Genomic DNA, 13865 nt, shown 5'->3' on the forward strand with positions numbered 1-13865 from the left:
ACCAGATGACTCTGTGACACTTTGTTCCATGCCTTTGCTGGGGTCTTACTTTGAGCAACCTAAAGTGTGCCGTTTGTAGTGGGAAAATTAATTGCCCTGCCCTTTCTGAAGCTAGATTCCTTTGTTAATGTTGGTCTCATTAGACAAAACAGGCAAATGTCCCAGGCTTCTCTGATAATGCACCGATTTTCTTGGGTATGGATTTACTTGAACAGACTTGCCAGTTTATAAGAACTATGCATTCTAAGTGATATATAGCCAGCTCTTTTTAGCTTATTTATAATCTCCATCAGGATGGGGCCTGGGTGCACAGCCTGGGGCTGCTGCAGTGCCAGGACGTGATACATATTTATCTAACCAATGAAAGACTGTGTCTTGCATTCCCATTGTTTCCCCCCTCAGTATGAAGCACAATAGTAGACAGTTAAGAACTGTTTATGTAGTGATTTAAATGCTGTAAGACATCCCCAAAGTTCAAGATTTATTTAGGTATTAACCTTCTCAATCCCTGCTCCTGGAGATCCCAGCTGTAAATATAGATGACAGGTGAGGCCCCGCACTCTAGGCGGAAGCCCGCAGAATCCACGCTGCCACCACTCTAAGTAATTTCAGTTCCCAATTTTTAACCAGACCCCAGCACTTAATCCTTAAAACTGCTAGTACTGAAAACGTGATGTGTACATATTCATTATTATTTAACTCCAGAAAAATGGTAATAGAACCAAAAGTGTCATTTTGACAACATTTTCCAGTACTGGAAATTGTTTCATTTTATCCTTTGAGTCTGAGAGCTTTCGAGAAAAATGATTTTTTTAAGGTGGACATTCTGAAGCATGGATTTTTATTTATTTGGGACATCTCTCTCTCACAAGAAGTAACTCATGGATGTGACTCAGAAGGAAATAATTTTAAAGGCAACAGCCAACTTTGAATGATTAGACCTCATTTATTTTGAGTTTATCTGCTTTGGGATAGAAATCAAGAAAGGGGGGCTCTCCTGCGGCAATGTACAAACCTGTTGAGCCTTGTAAAATTGCTGCAATCTGTCTGAGTAATTAGCAGCTTCCCACCTTTAAAAAGGAGCTCAGATTTCTTTGGGTTGAAGCATAGGGCCTGAAAACGTAAGGAAAAGGCGAGGACAGTGAGCAATGACACAGCTGGACAATAGCAGCCAAGATGGGTTCTCAGCACTTGGGTAATTCAGGGGCAGGGTTTCTCAGGAGTTCACGTTTGAAAAAGCCCAAAGACTGCATGCAGGCATGAACAGTACACTAAAAACCATTTACTTCTAAAAACAGACCCTTGGAGGTACTATATACACTAATACATCCAAAAGTCAAGAACGGATTATCAAGAGAAATAAGTCCTATTATTAGTGCCAAGTACACTTTGTTCCAGGAACTGGGATATTTCATAATAAAAAATGAAATAAAGGCCAAAAATGAAGCAATTCTTTTCAGTATATTTTATTCAGGCCTTATTCTTTTTCTATCTTTATTCAAGCTATGGAGTTTTAAAATAGGCTTTGATAGATGGAAAATTATTTTAGTTTCCTTAATATTCTTAAAAATGTAATAGCCTTAAACGTTAAATGTCTTTATTCATTCTTTTGTCTAATTAGTTACTAAAGTATCTCTGGCATCAAAATATTTCCATATAATAAAGAATTAGTAATGAAAATTTACCACTAACCAATCAGTTTGAGTAAGCATACTTTTAAGTAATATATTGATTTGGCTTTAAATTACAATACAGTTCTTCTCATGAAAGTATAAATGAATTAAACAACCATCGTAAATACTTTAATAAATATGGAAAGCATTTCTAGGATTCAGCAGTATGACTTTCCTGTTGGCTTAGTGTAAGCATCTACAGGTCACTTTATATCATGCATGTTAACTTACAATAATGACCTTGGTAATAATCTGTACTTTGAAAGTTAAGGGAATGTTTCTAATCTGAATATCACTTTTATTTTACCAGTTTACTCCACTCTGCAAGATACCTGATTGATGTATTTTTGGTTGCAAATATGTGGTAAAACAGGATCACTTCTTTCTGCTTCCCTGAACTCCTAAAGCTTATCTCTCAGTCTATTAACCAATTGATGGGCCAATTGAGCAAAAACTGGGTGTGGTCAATAATATTCAAGTAACTTTGTTTTTCTAACATAACTAACTCTAAAGAGATCACACTAATGATCCTAAGTTGTTCTCGTGACCTTATTACTAATTCCATCCAAAAATCTATGAACAGATATGACCCAAAATTGTATCATATAAAGTGTTAAAACAGACATATCTTTATGTTTTCACAAGATGAACGTTACAGAAATAGTTGTGGTCAAAAAACTTATGAGGTTTTACCTTAAAATATTGCCTTAAAATAGTTGATATTTTGTTTGGGAACATGAATGGCCAAAATATGGAAAAATAAAAGCAGAGCCACTGAAGGACAGTCATCTTTATCTGTTAACCTGGGGCTTCGTAAGCAGAGTACACGTGTGGGCACATATGTTCATGTGTGTGTGTGGTACACTGCATGGCTTCTCTTTGCCATTGTTGATTTCCTCCTGATCATTAAACACTTACCGATTCCTGTTTTCTAGATGACACAGGCTGTCCTAGTAGCCAGTCAGTATCTCCTGTGAAGACGCCTTCAGATGCTGGAAACAGCCCCATTGGCTTTTGTCCTGGAAGTGATGAAGATTTTACCAGAAAGAAGTGCACAGTTGGAATGGTTGGTGAGGGAAGCATTCAGTCAGCTCGACATAAGAAGGAATCAAAGTCAGGCCTTGTGAAGCCAGGTCAGTAGACTTACTCCTCATGTTTTGTCAGAGCAATATGACTGGAGAGATTTCATATTTGAAACAAAACACCTGTATATTGAGTCAGGGATCACTAATACTAATATTCAATAATTACAAAATACTAGAAACTATGAGGTGATATGGAGGTAATTATTGCAATGAATGAAATGCCATGAGCATCAGAAAAAGTCAATTCTTAGAATCTGTACTATGTAAATATTTTGTATCTCAGAAATATATATATATATAATTATTTACACAAATATAGTTTTAGAAAAACTAAAGCGATAACTTTCAAATAAAAGGCTATGTGCATTAGCATTGGGAGACATCCTCTATATTGCATTTTTTTAACATCTGTAGTTATACTATACATATTTATGAGCCTGGAAAGACAGATTAATGGCTTCTTTGAGTCCTAATTCCTTACATTTGTCTTCTAGTTTTTGTTTGGCAATGATGTTATTGTGCAAGGAGTTACAGACAGTTTTATTTTGATGGGGCCAAGGCTTGGTCTTGTGTCCTCTTCCATTGAATGCTGGCATCTCTGTCTGCTTTTGTTCTTCCTGAATCATCTGTGTGCACAACATATCCTAATGGATTATTCTTCAGGTCTTGCTTTGGTCAAGCAAAGAGAATGTTATTTTGTTGCAGAGCAAAACTTAAACTATGTGAAAAAGAAATCCTGTATCTCCTAATGGCATCTGATAATCATTAGTCAGGATGAATTTGTTAATAGTCTCTCACTTTGGAATAATATGAAAAAGAAAAGGAATGATACACAATGGGGAAGTAATGACAGCCTATCAAAGAGAAAGATGAGGATTGTACAAAGGTTGTTGAGTACCCTCAATATTTAAGAAAGAGACAATGAGTTAAAGAATGTCATGAAATTATAGCCAAGAAATAAAAAAAAACCATTACCTTGTATACCCAAGAACCAGGACTGCACTCTTCCCTTCCTTAGCTCTATTATATTTTTCTAAAAATTGAGATATAATTTACATACCATAAAATTCACCCTTTTAAAGTGTACAATTCAGTAGTTTTTAGTCTATTCAAACTGTTGTGCAAACATCACCATTTTTAAATTTTATCACCCCCAAAAGAAATCTCATACCCATTAGCAATCATTCTTTTTTCTTTCTTTCCCCCAATCCCTGGCAAATATTAATTTTCTCTGTCTCTATAGATTTTCCCATTCTAGACATCTCAAAAAAATGGAATTATATAATATGTGGCCTTTTGTGTATGGCTTCTTTAAGTTAGAATAATGTTTTCAGGGTTTACCAATGTAGCATGTATCAGAAATTTATTCCTTTTTATGGCTGAATAATATTCCATCATGTGGCTATATCACATTTTAAAATAGACTATTTTTTGAGCAATTTTAGATTTATAGAAAAATTAAGCAGAGAGTGTAGAAAGTTCCCATATACCTCCTCACTGCCACTCCCTCCAGCTTCCCCTATTATTAACATCTTACCTTAGTATGGTAATACACTACATTTTATTTATCCAATCATCAGTTAATGAACATTTGGGTCATTTCCACTTCTTGGCTATTATGGATAATGGCATTATGAATGTTGACGTACAAGCTTTTGTGTGAACACTTTTTCATTGAGTATATGCCTAGGAATGAAATTGCTGGGTCGTGTGATAACTTCTATGTTGAACTTTTTGAGGAACTGCCAGACTGTTTTTCAAAATGACTGCTCCATTTTACATTCCTACCAGCAATGTATAAGGGTTCCAATTTCCCCACATCCTTGTTAACAGTTGCTGTTATCTGTATTTTTGATTATAGCCATTCTAGTGATGTGAAGTGGTATCTCATTGTACTTTTCGGTTTATATTTCCCTAATGGCTAATGATGGTGAGCATCTTTTCATGTACTTATTGAGCATTTGTGTATCTTCTTTGGAGAAATGTTCTCAATTTCCTTTTGACCTGGGAGTAAATAACCAGTAGACTCTGCTTCTCCAACATGTGAGGCGTGATTTGAAGAGCAAGAGCCCTGTCATCCTCCTTTTGTATTCCCAGCACACATGCTCCAGTGCATATTAGGGTTGCAATCAACATTTGTTGGTCTCAACAGAAAGGTAGGGTATAAGATTAAGAAGATAAAATAGTACAGGGAAGAATGTCAGTTTCATGGATTGCAAAGAAAAAGTAGGTTTCACAATGAAAGTATGTAGGATTCAAATGCAACCTGAAATGATTTTATTTTTGTCTCCCCTCACCCCCACCACCTCATTCTAAAGCCACTTTATGGGGTTGGCAGTACAAGGAAACAGTAAGACAAGTGTGGTACAGCCAGAACAAACTAAGTTTAAATGAATTAAGACTATAATTGCCCTTCCTTATTTTAATAATCATAGTAAGAGTAATCACATGTTAAAATAATACTTAAAACTCTCTCTATATATGTACAGAATTCACGCTGACAAAGTCCCTAATCTTGCAGAAGGGACTCATTTGCTAAACATCAGCTACTCATCTTGCTGAGAATCATTATGGCCTTAGGTCTGCATGAAGAAATTGCAGGGGGAAAAAAGGAAGGATAGAAGGATGGATGGAAGGAAGGAAGGAAAGATAAAACCAGATTCATGGATCTTTGGGAATCATTAAGGCTATGGACCCATACTCCAGAAGATTGCCCATATACATAAAATATCACATACTATTCCAGAGGTTTCATGGGTCTCCTTTATTAGGATTTAGAAATCCTAGTTTAATGACCCTTGCCCAAAGGCAGAGCCTGAAGCAATAACTTTGTTAGCTGCTTCTGATTTAATTGCTCTTAGGCATAAATATCACCTAAGCAGTCTTTACCCACTGATTTTTTTGGTGTTTTTTTTTTTTTTTTTTGTATTCAACCAAGGTAAAGGGATTCTTAAAGTTTATTTTTTAAGTTGCCTAAAATTTCCAACGCCATCACTGAAAAAGTTGGTGCTGCTTTTGAATGAGACCCAATTCTGTACGGTAAGCTCTTTGTATTTGAGAGAAATCTGCATCGTGACCTATAGTTCTCTGAACTTTTAGCAGAATAAACCCGTCAGTCTCATAAACATGAAGAGAGGAAATCCTGGAAGCGAGGCCCCTGGATGACTCCAAAATTTATAAAATGTGGAGACAAAAATCTGTTAAAACACAAGAAGATACTTCTCTCAGGTTAAAATGTTCTGCCTCCTCCATAGCTCCAAGCCGCCGTCTCCGCTTCAGTTCTTGATGTGCGCTCTACTTTTTTAAAATAAATCGACTCATTAAAACCAATACCAGCTTATTAAAATAGCAAGCAATTAGGGGCTCTTTAAGTAACCTAAGCCCGTTTAATTTTAGGTCCGTTGTTCTAGATTCTGGAACACTGCTGTTCACCTCAGAAAGAAGTTTTTGAAATGTCTCTTTGGTCATTAAATAAAGAGCTAACGATGTTCTCTGAGTATAGGATGCAGAAGGAGAAGAGAAATATGTCACAGAATGCTGGGAAGGGCTTGGAAAGGTGAGCGGAGCAGACCTGCATCTTGCCAACAGGGCCCTGTGGCACACGCAGCAGGAAAGCCCTTTCTGCATCCAGGCAGGATCTCATTCTGGAAACTTCTTGGGGGCAGTGCGCCTTCTGTCATTTTGGCTTCTATCACTTGATTCCTATGCAGGTTTAATTAAAAATGGCCACCAAGGTGCAAAAGAAAACATGCCTACAATCCAGTTGGATAGTAGCTCTGTTTTTTTCATGTTTCCCTTTTATCTGCAACTCGGCAAGCCATGCAAGGCTGAATCTCTGGAGCCTAATATTGTGTGTCATAAAGTATTAAAGGTGTCCAGTGAATACTTAAATGAGAAATAGAGCGTATCCTTTGTGCAAGGGATTATGTCTAGTGTGGGAGGAGAGTGGGGCAAAAATGACCTTGGTGGCATCCCTGCTTTTAGGGAGCTTATAATTAAAGGCAGAATACTGTACAATAAATCTGGACAATAGCACAGATTGGAGGAAAGTAATGAAGGCATTTCGACTGGGAACTTTTTGAGGAATCTGGGGTGGTAATGTTTGTTCTCTGAGGTGCTCCTCCTATATTTAGTTGCAGTCGGTTTCCTGATGAGATTGTTTTTTACTGAGAAATTAAAGGCCTAATTGGGTTACTGCACTAGTACATTAAACGACATTCCTGGGCCTCCTTTAATGCTCAGTTTCCTACTTGGGGAGTATCTTAACCCCAGGAAGAAAAAGCCCCAGTGTCATTGTTTCACAAATAGAAGTACTAAATCCTTTTGCCACAGTTAAGGATGTGGGCAAAGAGCTAATGGTTAGGGTCACTATGCTTTAAAAGAAATCCACATTTAGCAACTGAAATGCTGAAATCTGCATTTGAAAGATGTCACCGTATCTCATTAGCATTCAAACTAAGTTAGTATTCCCTTGTCTTCAGACACCATGCAGGCGTTGAAATGGGAGACCTGGCCAAGCTGAACTATAATAACCCCACTACAATAGCAGAGGATTGGTTACTTAAAAAAACAACAACACTATTTCCCACATTCAGAAGCTTTTGCTAGAAAACTCAGAAGGCACCAGCTAGGTTAGTGATGAATCAGCACTGGTTGCCTTAATAGAGGCCCTTTCACACGCAGTGATACCGACAGAGGTTTGTGTTCTTATCGTAAGCATCACCTTCACTTCAAAGTTAGTTCTGTGAAATAAAATAACAGCTGAACTGACCTGTAGTAGGCCATTCTTGTAATAACTTGAGCTACCTGGAGGAGAGTTGAGAGCTTCTCCCAGGTTATCCATCTTGTCTTAGGGAAAGTGTGTGTGTGTGGAGAGGGGGACACTTTCTAACCACTGGATTCAGGAGTCCAGCATACTAGGCTGAAATCTTTATTATCACCATTTCGTAACTGTGTGATCTTTAGCTACTTGGTTTTTTTTCTTGAAACTTCTGTAAAGTGTGTTGTTGAAAAGATTAAGTAGTCATCCCTAGACTGTATTAGTTCCAGGACCCCCGTGTGTACCAAAACCTCCGTGTCCTCAAGTCCCTCAGTCAGCCCTGCAGAACCCGCCCATGTGAAAAGTTGGCCCTCCATATTCGCATTTGGTTGAAAAAAATCTCTAAAGGGGACCTTCGTAGTTCCAGCCCATGTTGTTCAAAGATCAACTGTAGATTAAATTAATGAATATGAAGTACTCAGTGTAGGACCTGGCTGAAAGTAATTCTTCACTAAATGTTACGGATGGTCATTTGTAGCTCTTAAAGTAGATGTCACAAATTCCATGCACTTCGCTCACAGGAAAACTCCTAAAACTCTCACACAGAACTTATGTTTATATCCAACAAAATTCTAGGAGGTCATGGTATCCCAGTTCACATAAAACGAGAGGAGTGCTTGCTATAGGAGGGACACACTGACCAGAGTATGAATTCACAGCTGGTGGCTGACCATGAGCAGAGAGATGGGAAAATACGAAAGAGCAGACAGAGACCCCTAAAAAGCCTGGTGGCCTTTTAAGTGTATCAGGCCATTACCAGCTCTAAATACTTCATAGCACTTAGTGCAGTAATTGATGGGAAAACAAACCAAGTCATTGTGATGGTGGAGTTGGCAGAAAATTGTGTGTAGAAAGGCAGAAAAATGTCTTAAGCGTTTTAGAAAGATTTCCATAGAGTGGAAAGAAATTAAAATTTTAGTGCTAAAAGGGAAGATTTTGGTTGTACGGAAACTTTTTACATTCTTTGGCAAGGCATTATTTTTCTAATAGCTCACCAATTATAAGCAAAGGGCTTCCAGCAGCAAAGCTCAGCCTCAAATATAGGCTGGAATCTACTTCAGATACAGAAAGCCTTATGAAAATATTTGGAAGGACATAATTGTGGGCTTGAATAACACTCTGAAATTTGATTTTTTTTTTTTTTTTTTAGTTAATGGTTATTGAGCACTGACTGTCTCAAGCAAAATTCCAAGTACCTAACTCGTTTAATCCTAACATCAGTGTGAGAAAGGGATATCATTATCTTCTATTTCACAAGTAGGAACCCTGAGGCATAGAGAAGTGAAGTAACTCATCCAAGGTCACACAGCTTAGAAATGGATTTTAAACAGGCTAGCCTTGCTCCTAACTCTTAACCACTGTGATAGTTGTAAGGTCCACCTTCAAAGGAGTAATTTTAATTGCAGTATGAACTGTGACAATTAAGGAAGATGCATTGATATAAAACATGAATTATTTTTCTTTAATGTTTGTACAGCCCTAAAAATTCTTATCAATTCTAATAAATTAGCTAATATAGTCCATACATAGATGATGCTGGCAGTTGCTAATGATGGAATCCGTGATCCTCAATGTAATTTCAGTGAAGTACAGAAAGTTGAACACTCAAGGCTATTTGGATGCAGATCAGTAAAATAAACCATAAGGATGTGAACATCAAAGGAATGTTAAGATAGTCAATGTTTTCCACTTAATCATGAACTAGTCCTTTCTTTATATGTCAAAATGTTTTATGTGCTGTCCTGCGTATCAGGAATACTTTCTTAGACTTTGTCAGCTTAAACAAGAGCTTTCGCATTTATACTGAAATGGATCTCTGAAGCTTTCTTCCACCCTGAGGGAAAGAACATTCACCCAGGGTACAGCAGATAATATTTTGTGGTAGACTAGTTCATAGTTTATAACTTCTCCCACACCAGTAAAATAAAGCTTAAATATGACAAGTGGACTTAAGTGTTTATCTTTGTGGCAGGGTTACGTATTTTTTGTCACGTCTTCCTCCCATCAGTGTTTCTGATGATGCCCCCAATCAATGTAATGGTGCCAAATGGTCCTTTAATGGTTTTTCACTAAGAATTAGTGAACTCTAATCCTCTTCTCCCCAAAGGTAACTGCCATCCAAATCCTGGGTCTATTAGGATTTATTGCATACACAGTGTTCTTAGCCACTGATTTGGGGGCCTGCCAAATGCTTACTAACTACTCTAATGTGGTGAGAAGGAAGCATTATAGATCTCTCAGAAGTAGAGGAAGCTCCAGCAGACCAGACATCCGCCATTGAACATAGTTATCAATTGTCAGCGTAACAGAAATAAACCCGGGAACTTCTTTTATGCGCAGACTTCTAACCCAGAGTTGTAAATCATGCAGATATATGCGTTAGGCTGGGCTTTTTAGTTTTTTTCTAATTGAGGAGAGATTATTGAACAGACTGTCTGCCAAGGGATGTACGTGGTTGAGGGGACCCAACAAGGACTGGTGAAATACTGGGTGCTGGAGGCAGCTTGGAGCCATTCCCACATCCTGAAGGAGCAAGAGGAGGATGGAGTTATCCAGAACCCAGGGGGAAAGAGCTCTGAGGCTGCCTGTGAAGGAACTGTGGACTTTGGCAGAGGAATGCAGCCACTGGCAGGGAAGGAGCCAGAGGGATAAATACCAGGACCTCACTGTCATCGTTGCTGGTACAATTTGTTGTGTCCTGTTCTGGTGGACTGCAGGGTTATTTACAAAAAGTTATGTGTTATACAACTTAGTGTATTCACTCGGGTAATTCAGTAAGTTAAATTTTCTACCCCCTTAGCCTGTATCTGATAGCAGCTAAGGGGCATCCATAAGCTACACAAAGGCTGGCCATGAGTAAGTGGGGTAGTAGCACGGCTGTGATGGGCTTACATTCCAAGATGTGTACACCAGAATGTTTGTAGCATTGCAAGAAGGGGACCACTACGTAAGAGTCTAAAAAAAGGGAACCCTCACTTCGCTGTGTAATCAAGAAGAGGTTTCTGCTAAACGTAGATCTGAATTCTGGCTGTACATTTACTAGCTTTCATTCATTCATTCAACAAATATTTATTAAGCGTTTACTCTGTGCTGACACAGTTGTTCTGAGCATTAAGGATAGAGGAGTGAAAAAACAAACAAGATGCCTACCATTAAGTGGGGAGATGGCTGATGCAAAAGTAAACAAGCAACATAAATTCAGATAGTGACAAGTAAAACAAGGTAATGTAATAGAGAGGGACAGGGGACGGGCAGAGGAGTGTCTGGGGAGATGACATTTGAGCTGAGAATTCCGCATATTCCTTCACAGCTTGGGGAAGGTTGAGGGGGAGCGCAAGCAGTGGGCAAATAGGTGAGGAAGGGAAAGAGTGGTAGCAGATGAAGTCTGTGTTACAGTCATGGGAAACCACTGGAGGCTTTTAAGAAGAGAAAAGATTAGATTTATGTGTTTGGGATCTCTGTGGCTGCTTGGTGGAGCCTGGATTATTAAGAGGTGAAATTGAACACTAAATTTAGGTGGCTTAGCCTAGGATAGAGGCAGTGGAAACAGAAAAGTATAAGGATACAGTATATATGACAAAATATAAGGTCCCCTTATTTTCCTAATGACGTTAAAAAAAGTTTTCTTTGCTAACTGCAGTAAATCTTTAGAGATGGGATGCATTAGTCAATGTTCAATGGCTTTTTAATTTATTATTTTAGTTAAGCATGCTTATTATATTCTATTATTAATTTTGAAACATTACTTTTTAATTCATATTTCATTTAAAATTTTTATTTGGTCTTTCTCATCTCTGGAGCTACTTTTTAACTCATCTGATTTTTCCAGAGCAGATCACCTTCGCTTCCACACCCTTTGTGGGAGATAAAGCAATTTTGAATTCATGTCTGGTGCTCTCATTGGACACTTTTTCAAGGCTATAAATACTGTGAGGCTATGGGTTAAGTTACTGTAACAAAGAGACGCCAAAATGCAGAGGTTAAAACTAGACACATGTTTATTTGTCTATTGCAAAGTAGCACCTGGGTATTTTGGTGATCCGAGCTGATAGGCAGCTATACCACTGAATCCTTGGCTTCCCCTGATGGAACCAAGTTGGCTGTCATCTGCCAGGCAGAAGGAAGAGGAAAGGGATGGGGAGAGGGCACTCAGTCATTTTAGGGTCAGGATGGAGAAGTGGCATATGTCATTTCTAATTATATTTTAGGGTATCTAAGTCAAATAGGCATTTGTTATTACGGGAAAAGGGGAGAATGGAAGTGAACATTAGTGAAAAACTATCAGGCTGTCACAACATCCACTGTATAGCATGGGGAGAGCTGGTTTTTCTGTTGTCCTGCAGATGTATATGAATGTCCTTCACTATCCAAAGCTATTCAGTTCCTAAGTTCAGATAGCAAGGAATATAGGTTTTTGATCACTACAACTTAGCCACTGACTGTATTACAATTTAATGTGATCAATACAAGGCTGGAGGGGTCATACCATAGGAATAATTGTAAAATCTGTTTTTGAATTTCTTTGTCTCCTTCTTTTTAAACAATCCCATCAGTTGACCTCTGAAGGCAGCCAAAATGACTACTGATTGAGGCCAATTCAGATGGATGTGTCTTTCTCAAATGGCACTTTTGGTTCAAAGAAGGTTATTACGAGAGAGCCCTATAATAACAGGCTCTGGAAAGACTCTAGTGTAAGGGGGTTTCTTCTTTTCTGAGAGGTAATTGCAGCAGGAGAGGTACCTCATGTTGTATTTAGACACTGAGCTAGTGTGGACCAGGTCACCTGCAGAGCAGCAGGGGGAAGGGGAGTCAGTGGAGGAGGAGTTTATTTGGTGATGTAAGGAAATGTTCTCTCTTTTTCTTTAACTGTGATATGGGGAAATAATTAATACTTAGCCTTTTCATGTTGCTGTGAGAATCAAAAGATGTTAGGTATATAGCAGAATCGACACTGAGAGGTAATCATGCACATCCTCTGTCTTTGCAAAAATCAGTGTCAGCATTTGGCAGGAGGATATGTTCATAGTGACAACATTTGCCTGGCATACAGGATGTGCTTAATAAATGATCACTTTCATTATTGTTATAAAATGGGAAATGAAGAAAGTTTACAAATAGCACAACTTCAAGGCATTTTAATGTCTATACACCATCTCATCCACATTAGTCCTATTTTATTATGGATGTCTCCTTAGTAATAATAATTCTGATATAATGGGGAGCTTTGATGGAAGCTTAATAAACATATTTTCTCTGAGCAGGCTCCTATTTGGAAGGAATATGCCTACAGCTGTCCCAGAGAGCCCTAGAGTCCATTTTCTCCCCTCAAAACAACCAATCTCTCCTGTTCCTCTCTCCCAGGCAGTGCAGTGAAGTGTCTTGCATATTTAAATAGCTGGAATCCATGGAATACACCAAGCATTTTCCTCAAAATGTCACATATTTGCTATTAAATTTAGGGCTGTGTGGGGCTTTAATGTGAATTCTTGCTTGCCCATTGGGATCATATAATCAACGTGGAAAGATTCTGCATGTTTTGTCCCAATATTGTCAAAGGATTAGCCTCGACTGTTGTGTAGGCATTTACTTCTATTTGACAATTTGGTATTTCTTCAAATGCTTTGTGTCCATTCATGAAGGCGATGGTTTCATTTGAAATGCTGCAGTCACCAGGGAGAAGGCCTTGAGCTCTTCCCTGATAGGCTGGCCTTCCCTCTGCCTCCTGTTGCTATGGTGCCCAGCAGAGTAACTTCCTTGCCCTGCACAATGCAGGAGGCTCGGTCTCCATGGATACCCCACCCTGAGACTGTACTCTACTGAGAGATGAGCTGCACACACTGTATTTCTGCAAAAGACATACCCCAGCCTGTGGTGGGAAGCTGTTTGCAGAGGCAGTGTTTGCCATGAAAGTCTACGAAGCTTACCTTCTAAGTAAGTAGTATTAGTCACAGTAAGTAAATGATTATATTGGATCACATAGTCTATGCTGTGTGTGTGTGTGTGTGTGTGTGTGTGTGTGTGTGTGTGTGTTATAAGTTGTAAAAGGCCAAAAATGTAGCCAAGAAACAAGTTTTCATCTCCACTTCTCAGATATTCTGGTTGCAAGGTCTAAAACCAAACTTTAAAAAATACACACATGTATTGTGTTCAGTACTCCTTGTCATTTGTGAGTCTGTGAAATTCCAATGCCAAAATGAGAAAGATTGCAAATGAATTGTTACATTTTAGAATGCTCTTCTAACTCTGAGCATTGCACGTTGCATTTGTTGATGCAAAGCCTGGCCTTAC

General features: G+C 38.5%; 1 protein-coding gene across 7 annotated transcripts in view; it reads left to right on the forward strand.

The window, feature by feature from the left end:
- Window positions 1-13865, forward strand: part of SYBU (syntabulin) — a 65971-nt gene that overhangs the window by 19775 nt on the left and 32331 nt on the right. For 5 of the 7 annotated variants that reach the window (XM_045560421.1, XM_045560420.1, XM_045560424.1 and 2 more), the window contains one exon: window positions 2609-2806. In XM_045560421.1, the coding sequence (XP_045416377.1) occupies window positions 2609-2806 (198 nt within the window). Of the gene's footprint in view, window positions 1-2022; window positions 2038-2608; window positions 2807-13293; window positions 13509-13865 lie in introns of those variants that run through there. The other 2 variants (XM_045560427.1, XM_045560425.1) reach the window with 2 other exon arrangements.

This window comes from Lemur catta, chromosome 9 (genome assembly GCF_020740605.2).
Source record: "Lemur catta isolate mLemCat1 chromosome 9, mLemCat1.pri, whole genome shotgun sequence".
Lineage (NCBI taxonomy): Eukaryota > Metazoa > Chordata > Mammalia > Primates > Lemuridae > Lemur > Lemur catta.